This window comes from Euwallacea similis, chromosome 4, assembly GCF_039881205.1.
Source record: "Euwallacea similis isolate ESF13 chromosome 4, ESF131.1, whole genome shotgun sequence".
In the NCBI taxonomy this organism is placed as follows: Eukaryota; Metazoa; Arthropoda; class Insecta; order Coleoptera; family Curculionidae; genus Euwallacea; species Euwallacea similis.
The window spans coordinates 2,451,632-2,476,064 of NC_089612.1; the positions used below are offsets into that span (position 1 = coordinate 2,451,632).

General features: G+C 36.4%; 6 protein-coding genes across 7 annotated transcripts in view; 3 read left to right on the plus strand and 3 right to left on the minus strand.

Annotated features, from left to right (window-relative positions):
* The window catches only part of LOC136408751 (probable chitinase 10), a 7,749-nt gene extending 4,973 nt beyond the window's left edge, over window positions 1–2,776 (plus strand). Inside the window, exons 9-15 of the mRNA XM_066389895.1 lie at window positions 966–1,035; window positions 1,091–1,270; window positions 1,366–1,601; window positions 1,659–1,786; window positions 1,835–1,961; window positions 2,195–2,380; window positions 2,436–2,776. Coding sequence (XP_066245992.1) covers window positions 966–1,035; window positions 1,091–1,270; window positions 1,366–1,601; window positions 1,659–1,786; window positions 1,835–1,961; window positions 2,195–2,380; window positions 2,436–2,711 — 1,203 coding nt within the window. The 3' untranslated portion in view covers window positions 2,712–2,776. The remainder of the gene's footprint in view (window positions 1–965; window positions 1,036–1,090; window positions 1,271–1,365; window positions 1,602–1,658; window positions 1,787–1,834; window positions 1,962–2,194; window positions 2,381–2,435) is intronic.
* A 504-nt stretch (window positions 2,777–3,280) lies between these two features.
* On the minus strand, window positions 3,281–7,271 carry LOC136408147 (acidic mammalian chitinase-like). 2 transcript variants are annotated; one of them, XM_066388986.1, is made up of 6 exons: window positions 4,619–4,808; window positions 4,412–4,555; window positions 4,023–4,359; window positions 3,680–3,971; window positions 3,513–3,629; window positions 3,281–3,452 (listed from the first exon to the last, which is right to left on the minus strand). In XM_066388986.1, the coding sequence occupies exons 1-6, from the start codon at window positions 4,746–4,748 to the stop codon at window positions 3,321–3,323; spliced, it is 1,152 nt and encodes a 383-aa protein (XP_066245083.1). In that variant the 5' UTR covers window positions 4,749–4,808; the 3' UTR covers window positions 3,281–3,320. The 2 variants fall into 2 exon arrangements, with proteins under 2 accessions (XP_066245083.1, XP_066245084.1); XM_066388987.1 differs by lacking the exon at window positions 4,619–4,808 and adding an exon at window positions 7,115–7,271 and having other exon boundaries at window positions 3,282–3,452.
* A 4,717-nt stretch (window positions 7,272–11,988) lies between these two features.
* On the plus strand, window positions 11,989–14,714 carry LOC136408507 (acidic mammalian chitinase-like). Its single transcript, XM_066389508.1, has 9 exons — window positions 11,989–12,073; window positions 12,128–12,286; window positions 12,334–12,429; window positions 12,487–12,605; window positions 12,655–12,776; window positions 13,957–14,087; window positions 14,142–14,305; window positions 14,364–14,480; window positions 14,532–14,714. The coding sequence occupies exons 1-9, from the start codon at window positions 12,016–12,018 to the stop codon at window positions 14,655–14,657; spliced, it is 1,092 nt and encodes a 363-aa protein (XP_066245605.1). The 5' UTR covers window positions 11,989–12,015; the 3' UTR covers window positions 14,658–14,714.
* Window positions 14,715–15,492: 778 nt separating this feature from the next.
* LOC136408228 (dynein light chain Tctex-type 5-like) lies at window positions 15,493–16,035 on the minus strand. The gene is made up of 3 exons (XM_066389105.1): window positions 15,970–16,035; window positions 15,720–15,913; window positions 15,493–15,672 (listed from the first exon to the last, which is right to left on the minus strand). The coding sequence occupies exons 1-3, from the start codon at window positions 16,021–16,023 to the stop codon at window positions 15,507–15,509; spliced, it is 414 nt and encodes a 137-aa protein (XP_066245202.1). The 5' UTR covers window positions 16,024–16,035; the 3' UTR covers window positions 15,493–15,506.
* Window positions 16,036–16,946: 911 nt separating this feature from the next.
* LOC136408724 (3'(2'),5'-bisphosphate nucleotidase 1) lies at window positions 16,947–18,424 on the minus strand. Its single transcript, XM_066389858.1, has 7 exons — window positions 18,108–18,424; window positions 17,924–18,055; window positions 17,733–17,870; window positions 17,568–17,679; window positions 17,340–17,515; window positions 17,139–17,287; window positions 16,947–17,087 (listed from the first exon to the last, which is right to left on the minus strand). The coding sequence occupies exons 1-7, from the start codon at window positions 18,225–18,227 to the stop codon at window positions 16,976–16,978; spliced, it is 939 nt and encodes a 312-aa protein (XP_066245955.1). The 5' UTR covers window positions 18,228–18,424; the 3' UTR covers window positions 16,947–16,975.
* Window positions 18,425–18,985: 561 nt separating this feature from the next.
* On the plus strand, window positions 18,986–19,861 carry AP-2sigma (adaptor protein complex 2, sigma subunit). The gene is made up of 3 exons (XM_066388998.1): window positions 18,986–19,110; window positions 19,242–19,391; window positions 19,447–19,861. Exons 1-3 carry the CDS (start codon window positions 19,108–19,110, stop codon window positions 19,720–19,722), a joined length of 429 nt encoding a protein of 142 aa, XP_066245095.1. The 5' UTR covers window positions 18,986–19,107; the 3' UTR covers window positions 19,723–19,861.
* The last annotated feature ends 4,572 nt before the right edge of the window (window positions 19,862–24,433 follow it).

Here is a 24,433-nt window from a genome sequence, read left to right on the forward strand (position 1 = left end):
TTTTATCGACTAATAATGAATAATGAGATAATTTTGAATGATATTTTTGTATGTCACGTCCTTCTTAACATGATGAAGATTAATTCTTAAAATTCTCTAGAAAGGCTCTCAAGAAACAAAGGAAACAATGAAATTATTTAAATAATTGTACGCACTTAAGATAGAAAATTTCAATTGAAATTGAGAAGTTACTGGAATTGGCAATCGCTGCCAAACATGTCGTTCTAGAATCGAGCCTTTTCAAGACAAAACTGATGTTCTAACCATCACGAAATCCATTTTAGCCTTTATAATTCTGTGAAGTAAGAATCGATTGACAAGAACATCTCTAGAAGCACACCGAAGGGAAACATGAAGGGATGCGGGGACATCTAAATTCACTCACTCTGGAGCTCTTTAGAACTCGTACTTGACGAAATAAAATATGAAAATAATACACTCACACTTGATAAGTGATAAGTGTACTCAACATTGGACCTCACAGCGACATAATGTGTGGGTTAAATGTATTTAAGAGATTTTCCAACCTCTTTGTATAAATGCATGTGCGTATTAAAAATATCAAACGCTATTTTTATCGAAATTCCATTTGAAGTAGCTTTTCAAGGTTCGTTTGAGATAAGTCGATTTCAGGGTTGTGTAAACTGTAAATAACTCTTAATTCAAGTAACTCAATGAGTTCTAAGAGCTGAACTATATAAGATTACGATAATAGAACGTTGACACGGTTATGATGAACATGTTTGCGTAATCAGAAACTCTTACTCAAATCGAAAATACGCACACATCACTACTAATAGACAGCAATGATTGTTACTCATTAAACCAGATATCGTAAAAAGAATCTTCTGTTTACTCATCCCTAGATAAGATAAAACACTTGACTACTCAAGAATGATCCTATAAATTGAAAACCACTAAACCCTGCCTTTCCAATGATCTTCAACTGATATTCAATCATGAAGTTGAGTGCATCCCTCCTCCTTTTGAGCGCAGCCCTTTTGGGTGCCCAGGCGGCCAGCATTGCCAGCGATGGTTAGTTGGCCGTCTCCCCCATCAGAGCTGGCTCTAAGTGACTTTTCATTTGCAGAAAAAGTGATCTATTGCTATTTTGAAAGCTGGACTGTCTACCGGCCTGGAAATGGCAAATTCGACGTTGAAAACATCGAACCTGATCTATGCACACACATCGTTTTTACTTTCTTGGGACTGAAAGAAGACGGAACTTTGAACATTCTGGACCCCTGGGAATCTAACGATGATGGACTCGGTAAGTATCGATCGACAAGAACATCTCTATATTTGAGATTCACTCACACTTGGATGAGTGTAGTAAGAGCGCCAATAATCCGATTTCCAATTCAGATGGTTTCAACCGTTTCGTCGGCCTTAAGACCCAAAACCCCAACCTCAAGGTCCTGGTCTCCCTGGGAGGTTGGAACGAAGGTTCCCAAAAGTACTCCGTCGTGGCGGCGGACCCTGCGAAGAGACAAACCTTGGTGAAGTCTGTGCTCGAATTCCTAGAAGAACACGGATTTGATGGTTTCGACTTTGACTGGGAATACCCCTGCAAGAGGGATAGTAGCAATCCCGACGACAAGGTACGTAAATCCAGGAGTGAGTGATGAGTCCTTAAAGTGCAGCGAGACGCGTTTCAGAAAAACTTCGCGTCTATGTTAGAAGAACTCCACAACGCTTTTCAACCTAAAGGATACATCCTCTCTGCTGCAGTTAACAACGCTAAGATTAACGTCGATCCTTCCTATGATGTCCCTGCCATCTCAGGGTAAGTTTTAATTTTAAAGTAGCATTAATGCGAACGCTAAAAATGTAGATACTTGGACCATATCAACGTGATGGCCTACGACTTCCACGGAAGTTTCGATAACTACGTCGGTCACCACACTCTTCTCCACTCCGCAGAAATCGACGCCCAACACAACAACTCCGAATGGAATATTGTAAGTTTTCTAATATATCATTTCCATCGATGCCACCTCAAGTGTACATGTCATATTTATTTCTTATGGACAAAGAAAATTAAAGTTAAAAAGTTACAATGCAATAGAACAATTAAAAACTTTAACGTTTAAATTCTACATACTCTACATTGTCGATAAAGACTGCAATGAAGTTAGATTTTGACGTTTCGTCAGAGTGTTTCGAACATCTAGAGCTGTTTTGTCGATTACAGGCCACTGGTATCGAATACTGGATTGCCTCTGGAGCAGACCCAGCCAAAATCAATTTAGGCATAGCTACTTACGCCAGAACCTTCACCCTCGCTGACCCCGCAAACACTGCCCTTTACGCACCCATTTCCGGTGGCGGTACTGCTGGTCCCTACACCAGAATGGATGGAATTTTGGGATACAATGAGGCATGTTCAATACCATTTACCCTAAACTTTTCCTTAGTTTTCATAATTAATGTAGATTTGTGAGCTCCATCCTGACGCACAAGACATCTGGGACGACGAACAACAGGTGCCCCATTTGGTCATTGACAACCAATGGATCGGTTATGACAACAAGAAGTCTTTGGGCGTCAAGATCGATTACGCCTTAGAAAAGAAGTTGGGAGGTTTCATGGTTTGGAGCTTCGACACTGACGATTTTAGCGGCCTTTGCGGAGATGGCACTTACCCCTTGACCAAGACCATTCACACCAAGCTGGCCGAGAACGGCTACAAGCTGAAAACTAACCATTAAGACGACTAATGCTTTTAAATATGAATTAATTTGATCAATAAATGTTCCTATTTTCCTATGAATAATTCATATATTGGAAATTTCATTTTTCAGAAACGAGTTCACCTCAAATATTGATAAAAAGTTGTTTGTTTAACTAGTGCAAACAATATTCGAGTTCGGGCTTCGTTGTTATGTCAACAATGTCTACAATTAAGCGTTATGCATTTTTTTATAGTAAATCACGTTGAACGCTCGTGCTCACGATGTACACCATGTAGAAAATTGGATTACATAATGCAACTTACATAGACAATGTTCAAAATTCAAGTTTTCACTTCTTGAAAACCGGCTCATGTCGAATATGGACTAAAAATAGTCAAGTAATAAAGTATAGAGGCAACAAGATTTAGAATTCAAAACACAGTTTCTTCAAAACTAAATCACATCGAATTCTGAATAAAAGTATTCGCGTTCACTTTGTAAACAACTAAATTACAATTTAAAAATCAGGTAAACAACAAAAATCTCTAAAATTTATTCAAATTTCAAGTCAAATGTATTTTCAAAAACATCATTTTCTATTTACTTAAAATGTAACTTGAATGTCGACAATTCCAAGCTTACGAACTAGTTAGTAAAAACTTCGTTGATGGTCTGCAACAAGGGTTGGCGCCTGCTGGAAAACTTCCCGTCTATGTCATCGCCGCCCACATGCCATATAAACACGCCCATGAGGGCGTGGTCTTTAGCATACTTCGTCTGTCAAAAGCAATCAATTAAGTCAGGTAAAAAAAAACAAATAAAAACAAAAGATCGCACCTTAATTTTTATTGAATGCTCATTGTCATAGGCTAACCAAGTGGTTCCGGAGTACTTGTAGTTGCTCGCTTGTTCTTTGTTAAACACAGTGGTGTAGTTCTGGTAGTTTTCTAGAATCTTTTGAAAGTTCTGCGTGGTTGTGTGTTTAGTTTATAGGTGGCGCTTACCTGATAATATGTCGGAGCTAAGGGGGTGCTCCCACCGGAACTGGGAGAGTGCACGTCGTGTTGTTCTGGATCGGTGAGAGTGAAAGTACGCCCATAGAAGGGGATTCCCATAGCTAAAAGGGTTTTCGGGGCTCCTGCTTTAACCCAATTGTTCATTGAGGCGTTGATGTTTAAATATTCCCTCTCATAAGGTCTGTCTAATGACGAAGGGTAGAGAGGAGAGTTTTCTCCAGTCGTATTGCTCCAAGCGCCATAATAGTCGTAAGTCATTACATTAATAATGTCCAAATACCTTCAAAACGTGCAATAGTACCGAGTAAATAATACAGAAAGTCCAATTTACTTGACGATCTCAGGCACTATATACCCAGTGTTGTTATAAATGGGTATCGCCCTCACAGCCGCAGTGACCAGGTAGTTATTCCTCTTGAACTCAGTGCTGATCTCTTTGAGCAAACTTACGAAGTTCTCTTTATCTGCATCTTTGGGGAATTCCCAATCAAAATCCAGTCCATCGTACTTCTGCTGGGTCACCATGTCATAAGCGTTCTTGACGAACTTTTGCCGCAGCTCGGCAGACGCGACCACTTTCGAAAAACTGCCATTTTTATTGACAACGCTGAAGAGCAGCTTGAGGTCGGGGTTCTTTTCTTTCAAAGAGAACAAGCGAGGCACGAAGCCTGCGAAGCGAATCTGGCAACATTGGAGGATTTATAAATGAGAAAATTTTACCTTGTTCTTCTTCTTGGATTGTGAGAGACGCGTCGTCGTTAACGTCCAAAAAGGCGTAGTAGAGATGGGTGAGGAGGGTGGCGTTGATATTTTCCGGCTCGAACGTTTTCACGGCTCCTGACCAATAGTAAGCCCCAATGTACTCTGCGAATTGATGAAACGTTTTACGATTGGTTATTTGAGTCTTACAGATGTCGGCGTCGGTACTTTGTAGCCGAGGCTTTAACGCTGTAGAATTAAGGACTAAAGTCTTCCACATGTGCTCTCTGTAACACAAAATGAGCAAGAACGCCGACCCGAAACAGACGCTCTTTAACTTTGCAATTGCACGATTCATCACAATTATTTATAAAATGTTCAGTCGCGTGGTCAAGGTTTTTTTACCTATAAAAACGGCCAATTATCGAACGCTGACGATTTAAAATGATTTCGGAGAAGCGGACATTTCATTGTGGCAATGTTGCTTGAAGGGCTGGAGTCGAGGTGGGATCGGCCACGTAACGAATTATGCCTATATTGGTCCTTGCAATTTTATTCACGGACGTCCACTGGCATTATGATGCATCAAAGAGTTATATGATCATTTCCAATGCAAAGGTAATAACACATGCCCCACGTGTTGTCAACAAAAACAACAACATGCTCCAGATTTTTCGAACTCAGCACCTTTTTATTAGAAAAGCTCAGGACAATTAGTAGTAGATAGTCATATTTTAATCGTCCTCTATGAGATAGTGTAAAACGTGTACGAATTAATAAATTATACTATCAACTTGTATTTAGTTTACTTTTTAAAAAGTAAATTCCAAAAGGACCTAACGTAACTAAAGCATTGTGTACAATGTTATCAGCCTGATGAGCAACAATGTGTGCAAAGATGCTTTGTAAGCAAATGGGGATTTACCATATATTTACCATATAATTTGCATGTGATTATTTACCCGAAATGGTTTCTCAATTGTTGTTATTATTGTTGGAAATCTTCATACAGTCAGATATTTGCCTTTTATTGCAGTTTGGGGATTTACAGTAAATTCAATTGATTAGTAGAATATCATAGAAAACGATTTGCTCAAGAGACTGGCCTTAAGAACTTAGGCGGCTTTAGGATCCATAGTTTGACATGCGTACTGTAATGATTTGACATCATTACTGCACACGTGACAATTCAAACCATATACTAAATACGGTTGTAGGGACTAAAGTCCCATATAGCGGAAAATATTTAAAATCAAAACAGAAGAGAACCCGAAAATCTATTTCAAACTAACCAAACGGGAACATTACATGTCAGACATTTGTCCTTTTGATCATTTTTCTATTAAACCTGCTGACGGTACAGTAACACTTAAGTGTTGCACCTGGAGTAACCCCCATGTTCTCGGTGTACGTGAAAAAATAATGTTTACAATGTAAACAAAACAAAGTAAAACCGAAACAGGTCTTAACTGATCTAAAAGTTACTAATAATTAGAATTAAAACTGAATAGACGGGAGCCATAAAAATATATGTCAATAGCGCCACGCAATGAAACGGAAATAAAGTTGAAAGTTTGTCGTCGAAAAATCGAAAGACTCGATAGTTAAGAGTGCTATTAACTATAGAAAATATCAGTTTTAATCCGGTAAGCACGCAAGTAATGTAGAAAAATAAACCCTGCATTTGAAACCAGAAAGTGGTGTAAGATATTTATGAAAACAATGTAAACAATGTTCCACAGAAATTATCTCAAGTTTTAAAGTGTAAGCAAACATTCGTTAAAATAATGTGAACAATTCCATTAAATTACGTCATCAATTTAAACTCTTAAAACATTTAATTTAATTTGAATTGTTTACATTCTTTTCACGAATATTTGCTTACACTTTAAAACTTAAGATAATTTCTGTGGAACATTATTTATATTGATTCATTAATTGGATTTATCTCCAGGATTTACATTGTTTTCATAAATATTTTACATTACTTTCTAGTTTTAAATTGTATCATTCATCAATGTAGTGTTTCCTTTTCCACATAATATGAATACCTACCAGGCTAACACAGACATTATCTATTGTTAAAAAGCACTCTTAACTATCAAGTGCTTCCATTTTTCAACGACAGATTTTTGCCTTTATTTTAATTTCATTGCGTGGCCCTATCGACAAATACTTTGATGGCTTCCGACTATTCGGCGTTAATTTTAATTATTAGCGAACTGTGAACCGGTTAAGATCTAATTCGACTTTACTTTGTCTTGTTTACATTATGGATATAAATGTTGCACATACAGCGAGAACACAGGAGTTACTAATCAAAACGTAAAAAAAATAACATTTTAATGTACAAAAGCCGGTCCTGATTAAAAATTGTTATAACACAATACACAGAACGAATGCAGATAATGTTTCCAATCCAGATAAGTTTTACCTGGCCGGAATTATTACAGAAACGTATACGTACTATTATTTGCATGCAGTTTAGAGTATGTGGACTCCAACGATGTAGATAATGTAGAAAATTCTGTATTTTGATTTGTAAAAGTCATTCCAGCTTAAAAAATGTTATAATTCGATAGATTAAATATGCACGCATCTAAAAAATCAAATCAATGTAAACAATGTTAACAATGAAAAAGATTATAAATTTCGCTTAGAAGGTTCGACAGAGCTGCACAGAAAATAAACTCTTTATGTGCAAATTTTTTTGTACTTACTTACTTCCATGCACTAGCCCCATCATGGATAATACCATCACCAATCCTAACAACTGCTGCTTTCTCATCGCGGCACTAAAAGAACTGTTCAAAATAAGCTGGACTGGCGCTATACACTTTGCGGCACCAATTACTCGCGTCCTTGAGCTGCCGAATATAATCGACTAAACTCTATCGCTTATTAGAATTACTATTTCCCTTTTACTCATGATGATAAGTACTGGGGGTTTGTCATTTGAAGAGTAGGAAAAGTATGCATTTAAAAGACCTTAATACGCCTCTGTATTGGAATACCCCAATGGTGTAACGATTATAGACCTTATTACGAACATAAAAAAATCCCTGTAAAAGCCAAACTAAAAGTATCGCACGTCATCAAAGTTTTATGTCACGCTGCCCTACGCTGTTGCCACACTTCCGAATAAATCCTTGAGGCGATATACATATAATTTGTTTCAGCACAGTCAATCGTAAGATTTAATAAAAAAATGTTTTTAATTAAAGAATTTTATTATTGTGTAAGTAAATAAATCTTTATCTACAGTACGCGACAATAAAATAGCACACAGTGAAATTTATGTCAAAAATCATTTGTAATGAATTTTATTTAATAATTTTTTATTAATTTATGTAATACATAACAAAGGAGAATGATTGCTTTACAATTTTTATGGAAAAGAGGTATTAATAAATAATGCAATCAAAATCGTGAAAATTTAACGCGACAAAATAGTAGCACATTTTGGTTTGATTGATCTTTGCGGTGATTCAGCGAATAGTAATTTGAAGTATTTATGCTTAACTTTTTTCTATGAAGGATGAAATCCATACGTAATATAAATAAATACAAATACCAGTCAATTTTCGAAGTCATGGGGCGAGGTACGAAATTAAGTGAGAGTGAAATCGTTAAGATTTTATGCTTATGGAAAGAAAAGTATTCAATGTTAAAAATTGCCAAAATTGTGGGCAGAAGCCGCAAAGTAATATATAATTTAATTAAAAATCCCAGTAATTATGGCAAAAAAAAGGTAAGGGCCTACCACCAGCGTTAATATACCGTGAGAAACGTACTATTTTGAGAGCAGCATCAAGCTCTTTTGCTACGGCTATAGAAATACAATGGCGGCAAAAAGTATTTGCACACCGCGATTTTCGCGATTTCTAAGTTTATTGTTGTCGATAAAAAAAAACACTTTACATATAAAGAGTATATTAAATAATTATATGGTCTCTGTCAACCAAAAGTTTATACAAATTGAATATTAGTGGGAAAAAAAAGAAATGATTAAAACCGCTTGGAATAAAGTATTTGCGCACTGCAACTGCTCGGATTTCTTTATCTGTTTATTGGTGTATTAAAAATTTCTTTTTTTCCATCGATATCACTAAAATATTTCTCGATGTTTCAAATAACTTATAGGTAGTTTTAAAAATAATTCAGTTCGCAAACATGGCGAAAACAAGAGAATTAAGTGCTGGTACAAGAGCAAACGTGATTTTACTTAGAAATCAGGGAAATTCTTATCGGAAAATTGCTGACTACCTTCAGTTAAACTTTTCCACTGTCCGATACATTATCAAAAGATATGAGGAGCGAGGTACAACCGAAAATAAGATTCGCAAAGGACGTCCACGGAAGCTTAATTTGAGAACACAGAGGAAAATAAAAAATGAAGCTCTCAAAAATCCTACCATAAGCGCATCAACCTTAGCAAATATGGTCCGAACTAGTGCTGGAGTCCAGGTCAGTGAAAGAACCATAAGAAATTCTTTGAATTCGGAAGGCCTCTATGGTAGAGTTCCTCGGTTAAAACCATACATCAGTGAAGCAAACCGGAAAAAGCGCCTGGCCTTTGCAAAGGAATATATCAGCAAGCCGATAACTTTTTGGGAAAATGTCATCTTTTCAGACGAGAGCAAGTTCAATTTGTTTGGTTCAGATGGTAGGAAAACAATCTGGCGAAAACGCAATGAAGAATTAAAGAAACAAAATGTTCGAGTTTCAGTGAAACATGGTGGTGAACATATTACGGCGTGGGGCTGTGTTTCCTACCATGGGGTGGGTATGCTTGTTCCAATAGAAGGGAATTTAAATGCGACAAGTTACATCAACATACTCCGAAATAACTTAAGGCAAAGTGCTGTCAAAATGGGCATTGAAAATAAATATATATTCCAACAGGACAATGATCCGAAACATACTGCCAAAAAAACCAAGGAATGGCTATTATATAATGTTGGCAGACAATTGCATACACCACCACAATCTCCTGACATTAATATAATTGAAAACTTATGGCACCATTTAGATCAAAGAATCAGGAAACATACAATTTCAGGACGCGATCAAATTAAAGACACATTAGCTGAAGAATGGGAAAGAATTGATTGCAACTTTATACAAATACTGGTCCATTCTATGCCAAGACGCTTACAAGCGATAATTGATACAAATGGACTTTTTACTAAATATTAAAGCTTTGTAAGCCTTAAAAATTCAAGCCAGTTGCAGTGCGCAAATACTTTATTCCAAGCGGTTTTAATCATTTCTTTTTTTCCCACTAATATTCAATTTTTATAAACTTTTGGTTAACAGAGACCATATAATTATTTAATATACTCTTTATATGTAAAGTGTTTTTTTTTATTGACAACAATAAACTTAGAAATCGCGAAAATCGCGGTGTGCAAATACTTTTTGCCGCCACTGTAGCTTGGCTGTAAATATTTTTCAAAACAACTTTTTTTGCAAAATCTTTCAAGACTAGGAAGTCTTCTTTAAACAAATTCAGCTGGGTGAGTTATTGTGTTAATGTGACAGAAATGGCAAACAAGAGTGCAAACCGATATCGCGACGCGTAAATTAATATTAAAATTCTATGCTACAGGGAAAACAATGCGTGAAATAGGAAACCTAACAGGAAAGACACATTCCACAGTACAGTGGATAATAAACAAATACCGTTATCAAGGATTGGTACAAGACAAGCCTGGAAGAGGACGAAAAAAGTTGCTTTCCCATCAGGATGAACGATTCATTGTACGAGAACTAAAGATTAACCCAAAGAAAAGCGTACCTAAATTAACTAAAGAACTATCCCAGAGAATCAGCAAATCTGTTTCAACTGAAACTGTAAGAGGGGTTCTAAGAGAAAGTGGATTTAATGGCAGAATAGCACGTAAGAAACCTTTCATATCGAAAATTAATAGGCAGAAACGACTTGATTTTGCAAAAAAATACCTAGAGAAGCCTCTAGAGTTTTGGAATACCGTCATTTTCACAGATTAAACGAAAATCAATTTATTTGGATCGGATGGAAGACAAATCGTATGGAGGAAACGAAATACACAACTGCAGGAAAAGAATATTGTGAAAACAGTGAAACATGGAGGAGGATCATTAATGTTATGGGGTGCTATGGGAGCGAATGGTACCGGTAACCTACATCAAATTACTGGAATAATGGACAAAAATATGTATCTCGATATTTTAAAAGCCAATTTGCGACCATCCGCTGAAAAATTGAACATGCCCAGAGTTTTTTATTTCCAGCAAGACAATGACCCCAAGCATACTGCCGGCATTGTCAAGCTTTGGTTAATACATAATGTACCACGATTATTAAATCCTCCACCGCAATCGCCAGATCTCAATCCAATCGAGGATTTGTGGTAAATTTTAAAAAATGAAGTACAAAATTGCAACTGTAGCAGCTTAGAAGAATTTAGAAAAGTAGTCTTTAATGCATGGGAAAACATTTCTTCGGATGTGACCAGAAAGTTGGTAGAATCCATGGCGCGTCGCTTGAAAGCAGTAATTGAGGCGTAGGGGGGTCCACCAAGTATTAATAACTAGTAATAGTTTTGTTTTTTTTCCAAATTTGTGCAAATAATTTAATATTTAATATAGACATTTACTTTTGTACGGTTAATTTTGTGTCTACATTTTGCGTTATTGTTGTTTATCTATTTAAAATATTTGAATTTACACTATTTTTGTTAAATTTTCGTAGCGTATTATATATGTTATACTCGTTTGCAATAAACATTGGTTTTTAAAAAACATCAAAATGTCTAGGGATATTTATTTTTTACAAATTTATGATTTTGCGAATTATGTACGGTCAATTTTGTGAGTAACTGTATATTTCTTCCGAGATACACATAACCAATGTGGCCATATTATTTCGTCATAGATGACGTGCGAAACTTTTAGTTTGACGTTAACTATAAAAAAATGCATGCCACCTGCACGTGGTCCGTTCAAGACGGGAATATTGAACAGGGCCGTAGTCAGGCCACCATTGCACTCTAAGACTTTTAAACAAGTTCTTTTAATAAATTATATTTCTCAACGATATATTAAAGTGTATAATTTTGACTAAAATAAAATACCTTTTAAAATCTAAATAAAGCTAGCGATCACGCACTTGATTTGTTTACATGGATATTTTATGTTCGTAAAACGAACTTAAGACATATTCGCTTGCTTTCTTTTAATAGAAACGTAAGCTGATCTGAAGGCTGATAAATGTATTTCAAGTGGTACTTCTGGGTAAAAAAGCGAAAATAACACAATTTTAAATCCATTCAAGGCATTTTTGACATGAATCCAGAGGCGTACCCTGGCATTAGTTTATGTGCCATTTCTGTCGAGTATTATTGTCAAATTCACATAATTTAGTTTTGCGGGTAATAAAAATGATGGAAAATCATATGTATACGCGAGTAGATTAACATGACTTATTTAACATTTTTACTTTTTAATGCACCTCAAGGTAAACTTAATTAATATGTGCGACAATGGTGCAATTATCTTTATCATCCTCACTGCAAAACAACCACTTTTAGCCTATATAAACCCTAACATTACAATATGCAACCAGATACATATCAAAAACCATGCAGCTCTTTCTCCTTTCTCTTTTTGTAGCACTGCTCAGCTCTCAGGCTACCTCAAGTACGTTGTAAAACCCATTTTTTACTAGTAACACTCCATTCCATTTCTTAATAGCTAACGTAATCTGCTACTACGAGAGCTGGTCGTCATATGAGGGAATCAATCCTGAAAACTTCGACGTCTCCCTCTGCACCCATGTGAACTACGCCTTTATTTTACTATGGGAGGATGGAAACCTTAAAGTTGAAGACGATAATTTAGACATTGGCCAAGGTAGTAGGAACCACTCAAAATCCCATAAATTAATCTATTTTTTCAAGATCTTTTCAACAGGGTAACGGCCCTGAAAAAGAAAAACACCAACTTGAAAGTTTTGCTCAGTGTAGGAGGTGGAGGCTCTGGAGACATATTCCGATGTAAGTTAGGTTTTTCTTTAATTATTGCTACTGCCATTTCAATATCAATGTTATCAGCTGTGGCTGCCGACTCCTCCAAGAGAGGTGCCTTGGTAGGTAGCGCCACCTATTTCCTCTCACAGTACGGTTTTGACGGCTTGGACGTTGACTGGGAATACCCGGAGGCTGCCGATTCGGTAAATGAACACTCCCTAATTACCGAGCTTTAACTATATTTTAATGTAGGACAACTATATAACTCTATTAAAAGAGCTCAAGGCCGCTTTTGAGCCCAAGAAATGGCTCTTAACAGCCGCAGTCTCTTCTGATAAAGACGAACACGGATATAACGTGAAAGAAATGTTAAAGTAAGTTACGCTATACAAGGTCCCTCTAAAAACTCTGTACAAAATTCTACCACAGATTTCTGAGGTGAAAACAGCACGATTTAACCCAATTATTTTAGTTCGAAAGTGAACGATTTTCAAAATACAGGACGTCAAAATGAAGATTAGAAAAAGAAAAAATTAATTATTTGGTTTGTAATGCTATAATCTGAGCAAAATCTCGCATAGGGAGATATCGCGATAAATCAGCACCCATTTACATTTTCGATGCATATTGTAGAGGACGCTGTCAGCGCTGGGCGAACTCTCTTTAAAAGGACATAATTTTTTAATCACCCGGTATAAAATTTAATTATAATTAAATTTGCGTTTTCTTACATGTTTTATGAAAAAAAAGGTACCGTGATACTAGTCCCTACGGGCATTCTTGAGATATTTGAAGTTCGGTGCATGTCTTGAGAAATTACTTTAAAGTACATATTTATTCATACAGTACGGCAAAATAAATAAGAAAAAATTAGTATAGTGAAATAAAAACATGAAGATTTAAAAAAAAATGATAAGAATCGAAGATTAATTGAATATTTTGATTTTTTTGGTTTCAACTGTACGAATAAATATGTGCGCTAAAGTTATTTTTCAAGACAGGCAGCGAACTTCAAATATCTCAAGAAGGAATACCCGTAAGGATTAGTATCACAATACATTTTTTTTTTCATAAAACATGTAGGAAAACACAAATTTAGTCGTAATTAAATTTTATACCGGGTGATTGAAAGTGATGTCCCTTCAAAGAGACTTCGTTTAATGCTGGCAGCGCCCTCTACAATCTGCATTGAAAATGTAAACGGATTGTGGTTTCTCGGCTCTAAAAGCCCTCTGATGAGATATTTTGTTGAGGTAGCATTACAAACCAAATAATAATTATTTTTTTAATCTTATTTTTGACATCCTGTATTTTAGAAACCGTCCACTTTCAAATTACTCAAGTAACTTGAGTTAAATCGTCATGTTTTCACCTCAGAAATTTATGGTAAAATTTTGTGCAGACCATTTAGGGACACCTTGTAGAATGACACAGCTAAAATTCGACTGCATCTGGAACTTATTAAAACACTATTGGGAAGCTGCAATCTAAGAATAGTTGGAACCACTCTGGACTTTAGGGTTGAGTGATACAGTAACACGAATATTTTTTCAGTTACCTAGACTTCATTAACGTAATGTCCTACGATTTTTACGGCCCCTGGAGCAGTTACACAGGGGAAAATTCCCCGCTCTATGCCTCGAGTATAGAATCAGACTGGGAAAAGAGTCACTTGAACGTAGCTTGTAAGTCTTCACTTCTCTTTACCTCATGTTTGACTACGAGTATAACAATTATAGCCGCCGCCACTAACTGGGTTAACGCAGGAGCTCCAAAAAACCGCTTAGCTATTGGTACGGCATTCTATGGTCGCTCTTTCACACTAGCCGATGCAAATTCTAATGGGTTGCATGCAGCCATTACCGGGCCCGGAGAAGATGGCGGAGAAGCCACTTACGCCACTGTATAATATGACAGTTGTGACAATTAAATGGAAATCTCATCTGGTTCTTGTTTCCTAGATCTGCTCTAAGTATTCCAGTTGGACCAAGGTGTGGGATGACGAACAAAAGAGCCCTCGCAAATACAATGGAAATCAATGGTTAGGATATGACGACCCCGATTCTATCAAGGCTAAAGTATGTCTTGTTTATTTCTTGAAGTGAACTATTTTACAAGGGTAATTTTAGGCTGCTTGGATTAAGAATAATGGTTTCATGGGAGTGATGATTTGGGCCATAAATCAAGACGACATGGCTGGTACTTGCGGAGAAAAGCAGACGCTTTTGAAGCAAATCAAGCAAGCTATTGCTTAAGCAACTTTGATATTTTACTAAATGAATACATAATAAAAGAATTTCCATAATGAAAAATAGTTTTTCATTCGTTTATAATTAATTTTCAGGTGCTAATCATTTAAATGGGTGTAAGTGATTAAAAGAATATGGGAGTAAGTTGATCTATGAGAGGAACGATACGATTTACCGGTGAAATTGCTTATTAATGTCTTGGTATAATAACGTACAATCATTATTGGCGACAGTACCGGCAGTATGCAGTAATTTCTCCATACTGCTGCTACATCGATTGATATAGACCACGTAATTTAGATGTGCGTCGCAGGAAATATAAACAGTCGTAGACAATGTAAAATATTTAATTTAGATAAATACCTTTCGGTTTAAAGCTTAGACTATATTATTATGTGGAAATAAATAACGTTTGACATAATAATTCATGATGTAAATAATGTACACAATGCAATTTTTTTTATATGACTTGTTCACTTTAAGTTGACAGATACAACCACATAAAAAAAACTGTATTGTATATAATGTAAAAGGTGTAGATAACTCAAATATTTATAATATATCCAATACAAAATGAAGAAATCGTTAGGTATGTGTTCCAATACTACATCGTACTTGAAAAGTGATGTATACATTGAAAACATCCGAAACTTCCTCCTTATTTTAGTTAAATTTTGCATATTCCTTCTTCCTCAATGTAAATACGTCGTCGCATCACTCTACTCAAGTGCTGCTCTAATTGCCCTATATGAACCGAAGTAAGATGTGGACAGGAAAGAATGTCGACAATGAAAAATTAAAAACTGAACAACTTATATTCAACAAAATAGTTCGATAACAAAATAAATTAACAATTCAATCGTAGTATAGCCCAAAGCAATAAGCTATTGCATAAACATAAGTATTTTCCAGGGAGTAAACCGAGTGTCTGTCCTTCTCGGGATCCCACAGGAACCTACAAGTTGCGTAAATGTCTTGCGAGTTCTTTTCCCCTATCGACACAATGCAGACCAACTTGTACCTAAAAACCAATACAATTTCCTGCTTAAGATGCAATAAAACCCATACCTATCGAACTCTAGTTGCTTGACTTTACCCCTGATCTGTACGGATGCGTGCTTGGCAGCAGCGGCGCACTTTTCGGGGTCGTACTGCAGATTCTCGATGATCTCGTTCATAACTTCTTGCAAGATCTTACCCACTTTCTCCGTGTTGAAGGGGTTGTCCGAATCGAGCTTGTACGTGTTCTGATAGCGGGGTCCCTGGAATAGAGCGATACAAGTGCCAAGCACATGCAGGTGACTACCAGTTTCTTTACTTCATCGTTGTTATTATGGCTTATGCTGTTGCCGAAGAGCGAATTAGTGCTCATGGCTATATAAGGATTACTGATGATAATCCAAAGAACGATGGTGAATAATAGTTTACCGAGCATGGGCGCGCGTGAATTAAAAAACGAAGTCTTCAAAAGGTAAACTTCTTTTGTAGCGCCTCTGGGCCTTGCGTCTATTTCAGTATAGACACAAAATCGATGATTTGCTATTATATAGGCGAATAATAAGGGCAAGATGGTCGTGCAAGGCTCCAAAAGAAAGTAATATCGATTTGACATCGGTAGAATAGAACACATAAAATTAGAAGAGCTGTTGATACACTCAACATCAACCTGAGTCCTCGCATGAAAACACCTCAAAGTGTATTTAAGCAGTGATCCGAATCAAAATATCATTTTATGTAAGGAGTAAAGTGAGGGCAAAGGGGAATAAAAGGAAATTGATTATGAAGCCCTGGTTTGAAGATTTTGGAGGCGGTGTAGGTTTTATATTTAGCGAGGAGAAGTATGGATTATCAGAGGATGGATAAAAATAACCAATAGGAAGCTGTAGGCTGAGGGATTGACTCTGCTGCTTGGGACGCGCTTTCTAATGATGCTGGTTCAGATTCGGACATGATGTTGAAATTTTGGTTTGACCACTTTCAAGGGTTTAGTTATAAACCAGAATTTATGAAAAAATGCCTTAAGTATGGCTCACATTACATTTAAGTAGTTTTTTAGGACATTGAGGACAACATCACACAGGTATACGATGATGTCAGAATCAATGAAGATAGTATCTTTAAGACGTCGTACTTATGTGTGGCAAATGACAGATGTCTATTTACGGTGCTCAACATGAAGAAATAAAAACAAAATGGGCACCTATTTAAAATATTCAGAAAATTCGAACGTGTTTAAACTAAAATAAAAATACTTAAATAATGAGCTTTATTAAAACATTTTTTTACATATTATATATTTTATATATTATATGTATAACATTACATTAATACGGAAATCTGTCCTTTAGTTCTCGAGGAATTTTCGCGATCAGGTCCGCATGGTTCACCTGTTTCAAAGTAGCAAACACCCCTTGAGCATTGGGGTATGAAACATCCCTAAAAAACGTTTCCGTTAACAATCTAATGACTCCCTCAATCTAAACTCACCGGGAATAATCGTATTCCTTGCCGTGAATGTCCGTTAAAACGCCCCCTAACGCTCTTAAAACTCCCTCAGGGGCGCAAGTGTCCCATCTTTTGCATCCTTTGCTAGCAAACACATAGGCGTGCGCTTTGCCCTCCAGCAGCAACAACACCTTAAATTCTCTTTGAAAAATTGCCCATACAAGTTAATTTATTAATTAGTACCTTATGTCCGGCACCCCCCACTCGAATCACTTCATCAGCTTTCAAAGTTTCTAGAGTCTTAAGCACAGTAACATCAGCATGTGACCGAGTTGTAGTTACTATGAATTTATCCGAACAAGGATCTGATGGGGTAAAACCCCCCACACCTAAACCTATCAAGCCCCACAGAGTACGTCCTAAAATTGTTGATACTATGAAAATGTAATTAAAATAATATTTTAAAATAACCTTCAGTTTCTGGATTTATTTTGTAGTTGTAATAGGGCTGATGTATCACCCCACCTACAGCTTTACCCTTGACTGCAAGTCCAATTAGAACTGTTACATGGTCGAGAAGTCCCTAAAAATTAATTTACATTCTTTTTAACAATTTAGAGTTTTGAAAATGCATACCTGTGTATATTCAGAAGTACCATCCAAAGGATCGACCCAAACCACCACATCCTCAGCTTTAACCCCACTAAATTCCATAGGACAGCTGCCTGCAAGAACGCCCTTATCCAAGTCTTTTATTATCCATTCAAGGGGCACCTATAACTGCCCTTAAAAGGCCCAAAACGACTACTTTAAAATAAGACACATACATCCCCAACATCGTTGTCAGGCCCCTCTTCTCCTATGATTGTCACATCAGGAAAAAGCCTTGACAATGAGGCTACAATGCACTTTTGTGCAGATCTATCAGCCTCAGTTTGTAAGTCGTTTTTGTCAGAGCCCTACAGGGAGTTTCAATGATGAATCTTAACTTTTTATCAGAGATAAAAGTACCTTTTCTACAATGCCAAGTTCGCCTTTAGCCATGATATCTTTGATAATTTTCCCAGCTTGGAAAGCTGCTGTGGTGGAACAGGCCAATAGACGGAGCAGTAGTGGGGAGGTTTGGGGCATTATTAAGTTGTTTAGAACTAAGTTTGAGTTGGTACTTGATGTTTTTAATTGTTAAATGATAATTTGAGTAGAATAGTACGTTTTGCTGTGTTTTTGACGCTTTCAAAAATCGGGTATTTTGAAGTGACTTAACAAGTTTTACAACTAATTTGTGAATGATTGTTTTTTGCTTTACGGGGAATTCTTTAATGCAAGAAAGTAATTACTTTTATAAGATTAAGTAATGTTGAAACAATCAAAATACAAACATAACAGTAACCTCAAAAATTCGAATCAGCTGTTTCTAATTTAAACTGAAAGCAATAAAATGATAGATTTAGATGAGTTTTTAATATTATCATACAAGAATATCACTAATGTCCTTAAATGTTTTTAACAATATTTAAAATTATTAAAAAATTATATAATTAAAATTTCGTTAGCAAAATGTATTTTATCATTTAATACATTTGGACTTTTAATGAAAATTACTATAAGTGAGTAACACATAATTATTTATATAAATATATAAATAAATGTATCTTAAGAATAGCAGGCATTAATTTAATCTTGTAATAGATTCTAATGGTCTCATTGTATAGGGTTATTATTTATTGTATTATTTTTAATTTAGTTGGTTTATTATACTTTACTTTATGTATTTAAAATTGTTTACAAACTATTACAAAATGGATAATTGGAAAATTTCAACAGTTGTTTACATTGTATGTATTGTCTACATAGCCTCAAACTTCATGGATTTCTTGTCACAAGAACATTCAGCTGAAATTGACATCTCATCAAACTAAAATAATAACATAAATAACAATTTATTCCTTAAGGAACCAATTTAATTAAAACTTCATTTTAATAACTAAATACTCCCTCATATAAAATCAAAATGGTAAGCTAAAACTCCTTTTAACACCATAGCTTCAAACCCATACAAACAAGTAAAAAAAACTCTCCATAAACCTAAATTCTCATCTTCAACGCCCCCTTTTCAGTTACATTTACCACTTAAAACTCTTCCAGATTCGCTTCATTTTAATCCAAAATAGGGCTGGAAAGACCCGCCTGGCCAAATGGTATATGAATTTTGATGACGATGAAAAGCAAAAACTTATTGAAGAGGTGCATGCAGTGGTCACAGTACGAGATGCTAAACATACTAACTTTGTTGAGGTATTTTGTTTTAGTCACTGAAATGCTATATGTCTATATAATTCTCAAATTATAGTTCAGAAACTTCAAAATAGTCTACCGCAGGTATGCAGGTCTGTATTTTTGCATATGCGTTGATGTAAATGACAACAATTTGTCTTACTTGGAAGCCATTCATAACTTTGTTGAAGTATTAAATGAATACTTTCATAATGTGTGCGAGTTGGACTTGGTTTTTAATTTTTATAAAGTTTACACAGTGGTCGATGAAATGTTTTTAGCCGGCGAAATCCGAGAAACCTCACAAACAAAAGTCCTCAAGCAATTGCTCATGTTAAACTCTTTGGAATAGGTCTGGTAGTGTGTGTGTATAAAATGCTTTGAATAGAATTTGTGTATTCGAAGCCATTCCACTATAATGTAATGTTTTCTTATTTATATTTTATGTTGTATGTTAATTGAAGCAGAATAAAGTAAATGTATAAGTCTAATTTTGTTTCTACAAGTTCCTGGTAGGTACTAAATATGTTTGACCGAAAATAAAACACAATATTTGGTCATGTGCGCCGGGAATGTTGAGTGAAACGCGTCTCGGAAACGGCCCATTGCCGGCACTAATGACGTAGACTGCGCAGCGGCCCATTCGTCTCGGCAAATCCGTTATAACAGTTTGTTCTTTTTTCGGAAAAACTACGCTCAAAACGGGTGCTTATTTGCGTCCTCTTAAAGATGAAAATTCCGCTTCAAACACTGTTTAATTGATGCTAATGTGAGGAGGCTCTTGGAAAACAAATTGGGAATTGTGCCTATGTAAAGGCATATTTAAGGGGAAATACTTCATAAGGAAGGCCTTGGTCGTTAAAATGAAAATTAGTAAATTTAAAAAAGTTTCCGTCTTAATAGAGTTTCAAGAGGAGCCTTAGTACTTAACCATTGAGTTTATGATATACCTATCTATAAGTAAATACTCTAGACAATTCTTAGTTTAATTTGACATTTTATTAAATTAAATTAATATACATTTAATAAAAATAATAAATTAAATAATTAAATTTTTTTGCTTCGCTTCGTTTCCTTTCTTCAATGCCTACATTCGATGACGTCATCATATAATTATCGTTTACATTGAAAGGTTTTTAAAATATGTCAATAAATTTGACACATAACGACTGACAACACAACATGGCGGAAGTTATGTTTAAATCGAAATATGCGTGAAGAATCAAAATTTTATGTTATCAAGGTGTTTTGATGTGGTTTAAGTGTATAATTGACAAATTTCTGGTTGTAATTTATCGGAGAATCACTAAAATCATCAATTCGAGACATAAGCCAGAATGACTGCTTCAAAAATGGGACCCCTGCAGCTGTCCATATACATACTGTATAAATACTTTATATGCATGGTAAGTCAATACAAGTCTCTCAAAACTACTTATCTAGATATTTGAATCGTCTAGATTTCTTTTGTCTTAACATTCAATAAATAATTGCATCTTTAGCTCTGGTACGTCTAATGACCGTAAATATCTGCAGTTTTCATACATTTTCAGTATTAGAGCTTTATATGTGAGGCACCTATTGGGCCTATTCAATATCAATCATGACGATCAACAAATCTCCATTAGGAATGGATATAAAATTAAATATAATGGAAATTTTACATCTTTGGTCTGAACCTACACTAACGGAGGCGTCAAATCTCAAGTCCACATTAAATCCCAGGGCTTTGTCGACATCAAACAAAACGGCACGACAGTGGGCCGGTCTCGGTTCTCCAGTTTCACTTGTCGTGGCTTAATTACAAGCGTCGGCCCCTCTTTGAGATATCGATACCCGAAGCAAGAAAACGCGCGGTCCAAGCAGGCGTTTCCTCGCCAGAAAATCTCTTTAAAACTGCGACTTTACGACGTTTTATTCGGGGCCACGTTTCGCCATCATTGATCGCTGACAGTTTTATAATCCCTCGGGATATCCTGGCGAGCGATCGGGTGAGACGTCCCGAAACGGGACACGGTCCAATGAAATGTCTCGCTTAGCTGCAAGCACGTGCTTAACGCTTTTTCAATCTCGTTAGATGTTTACTTTCGATTATCACTTTCTGTGGCTGATTGTGGAAGTTAAAAACTAATTTTAGTGAGAATTTATCAGAATTTTAATGTTGAAAATGTCGATTTTTGATCCCAGAAAGAATTCTCTAAAACGATTCATCAGAGCTTGCATAAACTCTCTCGAAGCCTATAAAAATCCATATAAATTTTACCAATCAACATTTCTATTGCGTACTATTTATTATATTTTATATATTAAGCCAATTCGCAAGTATTGGACACCTCTTTTGTTCCCTTCACGCCCCATTAATCTATCACCCCATAAAACCCTGTAAGCACTCAAATTAAGACCTTAAGACACTACTTGCCCAACGTTAATAACTGTGAGACCAAATAGATTAATTAAAAATTGAAATAATGAAGTTAAAAACAGCGAATGCTATCTAGGTCTTTCCTCCACTATTCCAGGAAAAGGATGTTTTCTTAACGTTAGTAGAGGAAGTGGCCCCCGATGATAAGAGGACCTGGAATTACAGCCAGAGTTAATTAGCCATAGTTAGACTCAGATAGGATATATCCAGAGTTTTTGAAATAAATTCTCTTAATCCGGGGGTATTTGTCAAATTTCTCTTTTTCCAGGTTAGTTCAGGTTAGTCCTGGGTAGATCTGTTTTCTGGTCATCTCTTGATCGACTCATTTGGATTTTCCGGGGGTCCTTTGAACGTCTTGACTGCATGGTCTTTGATAATGTTTTTCATTGATTTGTAATTGAAATCTCTTCTTATTGTGTCGTTGCTGACGTGCCAAAGCGCACCCAACGTCATCCTCAGCACATGTTTTCCACAGCTTGAAGGTTCTTTAGGTGTGACTTAGCTGCATAACCCCATGCTACTTATATGCACGTCGGTTGCAGCTGAATGATGGTCTTGAGGAGTGTAATCTACTTTTTGGTCAATCTAGAGTTGTTGGAATTGGTAGGGGAAAATTGTCGCCCTTGTTACTTTTGTTTTCTACCTGGTCTTCTCCATGTGCTTCAGCCATGTAAATTTCTAGTTCTTATTCACTCCTAGATGCTTCACCAGGTCACTTCTAAGTGTGTCACAGACTCGTTTCTAATTTTCACTTAGTCCTCTCCTCCATCCTGATTTTCTTCCTCCATTCGGAGACTATTTCCTAAGTCTTTCTCGCATTGATATCCATCTTCCACTTGGGGAATTGTTTTTCCAGCGCGGCAATTTCCTTTTTCCTAACTAGCGTTCTCCCATTCCGGACACTTGGCAGTATCGCTGTGTTATCGGCATAAAGTGCCAGTTGTGTGTATCTTACTCTAGGTTACTCTAGGTGGGTCTAACACGTAGATATTGTACAAGAATGGCAATAGTACTAGTTCCTGAGGTGTTTCTGTTCCACTCTTCCGTAGGTCGAGCAGTGCTTGTCCAATTTGATCCTGCAGGTTCTGTTGTTGACGAAGAATCCGACAAGCTTGACCAGCGAGATTGGAAATTCTAAGTCAATCTTGCTTTGTTTGGCACAATCGACTAAGACAGGCGATTTTCATAAGTGTAGAAGTTACTGAGGGATGTAAAATTGTGGGTCTCGTGTGGTTAATAATGTTTTCCGGCAACCAAAATCAAAAACGCTTCAAAATTGACAATTTCTATTGGTAACGAGTTTGATACTTCAAATTGGTATGTTTGTTGCTTATTCCATTACATTCAAATAGCGGCAAGTTCTCCCTTTTAAAGCCAGGATGAGCGCTGGAAAATTGCTTGGGACCTTGGAGAGTAAATAGACGTTGTATTTTAAGCCCTAAATTCCAGTAATTTCCTACTCAAATTGGTCATGTGAGGCTTTGACTATTTTTATGTGCTCATAAAGTGATTGATGCTGATTTTAAATAGGTAAGGTGCCAATATTCTAACAGTGTTTCTAAGCATGTAATCTCTTTCTCCTTTAAAAAACCAACACTAATTACATCTATAGGGCGTTCCGCCTTCGTAATGAACGACTTCGGCCTCCTTTGAAGTCCTCAAACTATTTAAATCCGGTATGTTAATGCTGTCGGCGCATCTATACCCGTTTTTTCCATCGTCGAATTTCTGGAACCACATGTGGATGCATTTATACATAAACGCAATTTGTAGAATTGGCTGCGAATGGGCCGCTTTTTTAGCCTTTTCGGACGATGAATGATGGTGTAGAAAGTCGTCTCAAAGCCGTTTTTAGGCACGGGATGCGGCTTTTGAAACCATCCGTGTCCCGAAAGTTCCCGGACACGCCCATTTCCTCTTGTCCGTCATTTGCGGCCTCTCGGGGTTATCCCGGTTAATTAGGTGCATCTTGACGTCGTTTCGGAGGCCCTCGTAACTCATGCTGTTTCGCTTGTCACAAGGAATGGGTTTTTCTGAGTAAATGTATGGGTACCCAGTGATAGTGGATACTAGATAGTATTTTGCTGTAATGTGATGATTCGTTCTGATGAACAATTTCGAAGATTTTCATGTGCCGATTTTTGGTTCGATAAAGTGATATGGGTCCTGCATTGATCTTGGATACCTCAATTGAGGTCCTGGAGTCTTAAAAAGGCATTCTTAGGAGCCATTATTTTACTGAACCTTTAAGATCGCAGAAAAGGGTACTAATGTGGCCCAATATCTCAAAAAAGAAAAGGGATTTTGCGAATCCGTTTGCGTATAATTAGAGAGCCCATTGAGACGATTGATTTGAGCAATGTAATAAGACATCTTAGCAAATACGCTGAAAGGCAATTAAATATCCTTTAAAGTGATGTATCATATTCCTATACTTAAACCGCCATATTTTACTAATAAATGCTGTTTTGTGTGTCGTCTGTACGCGTTGGATCAATTTGACATTTTTCCAAAGGTGGCTGTGGAACGTCGTCGTGACAGTTGAAAACAATTCGATTGATAATTCTTCAAACAATGGTGATTCGTCTTATCGAAAATCTCTGGGTTACGCTAAAAATGATGGTTGAGCAGCAATTTTCAT

Bases quoted from the DNA above. Each gene is read 5' to 3' on its own strand.
- LOC136408724 (XM_066389858.1), bottom strand. From the start codon at position 18,227: ATGCCCCAAACCTCCCCACTACTGCTCCGTCTATTGGCCTGTTCCACC. The intron at 18,056-18,107 runs GTACTTTTATCT...AACTCCCTGTAG, and splicing joins AACTTGGCATTGTAGAAAAG to GGCTCTGACAAAAACGACTT. The intron at 17,516-17,567 runs GTTATTTTAAAA...CAACAATTTTAG, and splicing joins AATAAATCCAGAAACTGAAG to GACGTACTCTGTGGGGCTTG.
- LOC136408147 (XM_066388986.1), bottom strand. From the start codon at position 4,748: ATGAATCGTGCAATTGCAAAGTTAAAGAGCGTCTGTTTCGGGTCGGCG. The intron at 4,360-4,411 runs GTAAAATTTTCT...TTCGCTTCGCAG, and splicing joins AATCCAAGAAGAAGAACAAG to GCTTCGTGCCTCGCTTGTTC. The intron at 3,453-3,512 runs GTGCGATCTTTT...TGCTTTTGACAG, and splicing joins AGCATTCAATAAAAATTAAG to ACGAAGTATGCTAAAGACCA.
- LOC136408228 (XM_066389105.1), bottom strand. From the start codon at position 16,023: ATGAGCACTAATTCGCTCTTCGGCAACAGCATAAGCCATAATAACAAC. The intron at 15,914-15,969 runs GTAAAGAAACTG...GCTCTATTCCAG, and splicing joins GCCATAATAACAACGATGAA to GGACCCCGCTATCAGAACAC. The intron at 15,673-15,719 runs GTATGGGTTTTA...ATTGGTTTTTAG, and splicing joins AAGCAACTAGAGTTCGATAG to GTACAAGTTGGTCTGCATTG.
- LOC136408507 (XM_066389508.1), top strand. From the start codon at position 12,016: ATGCAGCTCTTTCTCCTTTCTCTTTTTGTAGCACTGCTCAGCTCTCAG. The intron at 12,287-12,333 runs GTAGTAGGAACC...TATTTTTTCAAG, and splicing joins TAATTTAGACATTGGCCAAG to ATCTTTTCAACAGGGTAACG. The intron at 14,306-14,363 runs GTATAATATGAC...CTTGTTTCCTAG, and splicing joins GAGAAGCCACTTACGCCACT to ATCTGCTCTAAGTATTCCAG.
- AP-2sigma (XM_066388998.1), top strand. The intron at 19,392-19,446 runs GTATTTTGTTTT...CTCAAATTATAG, and splicing joins AACATACTAACTTTGTTGAG to TTCAGAAACTTCAAAATAGT.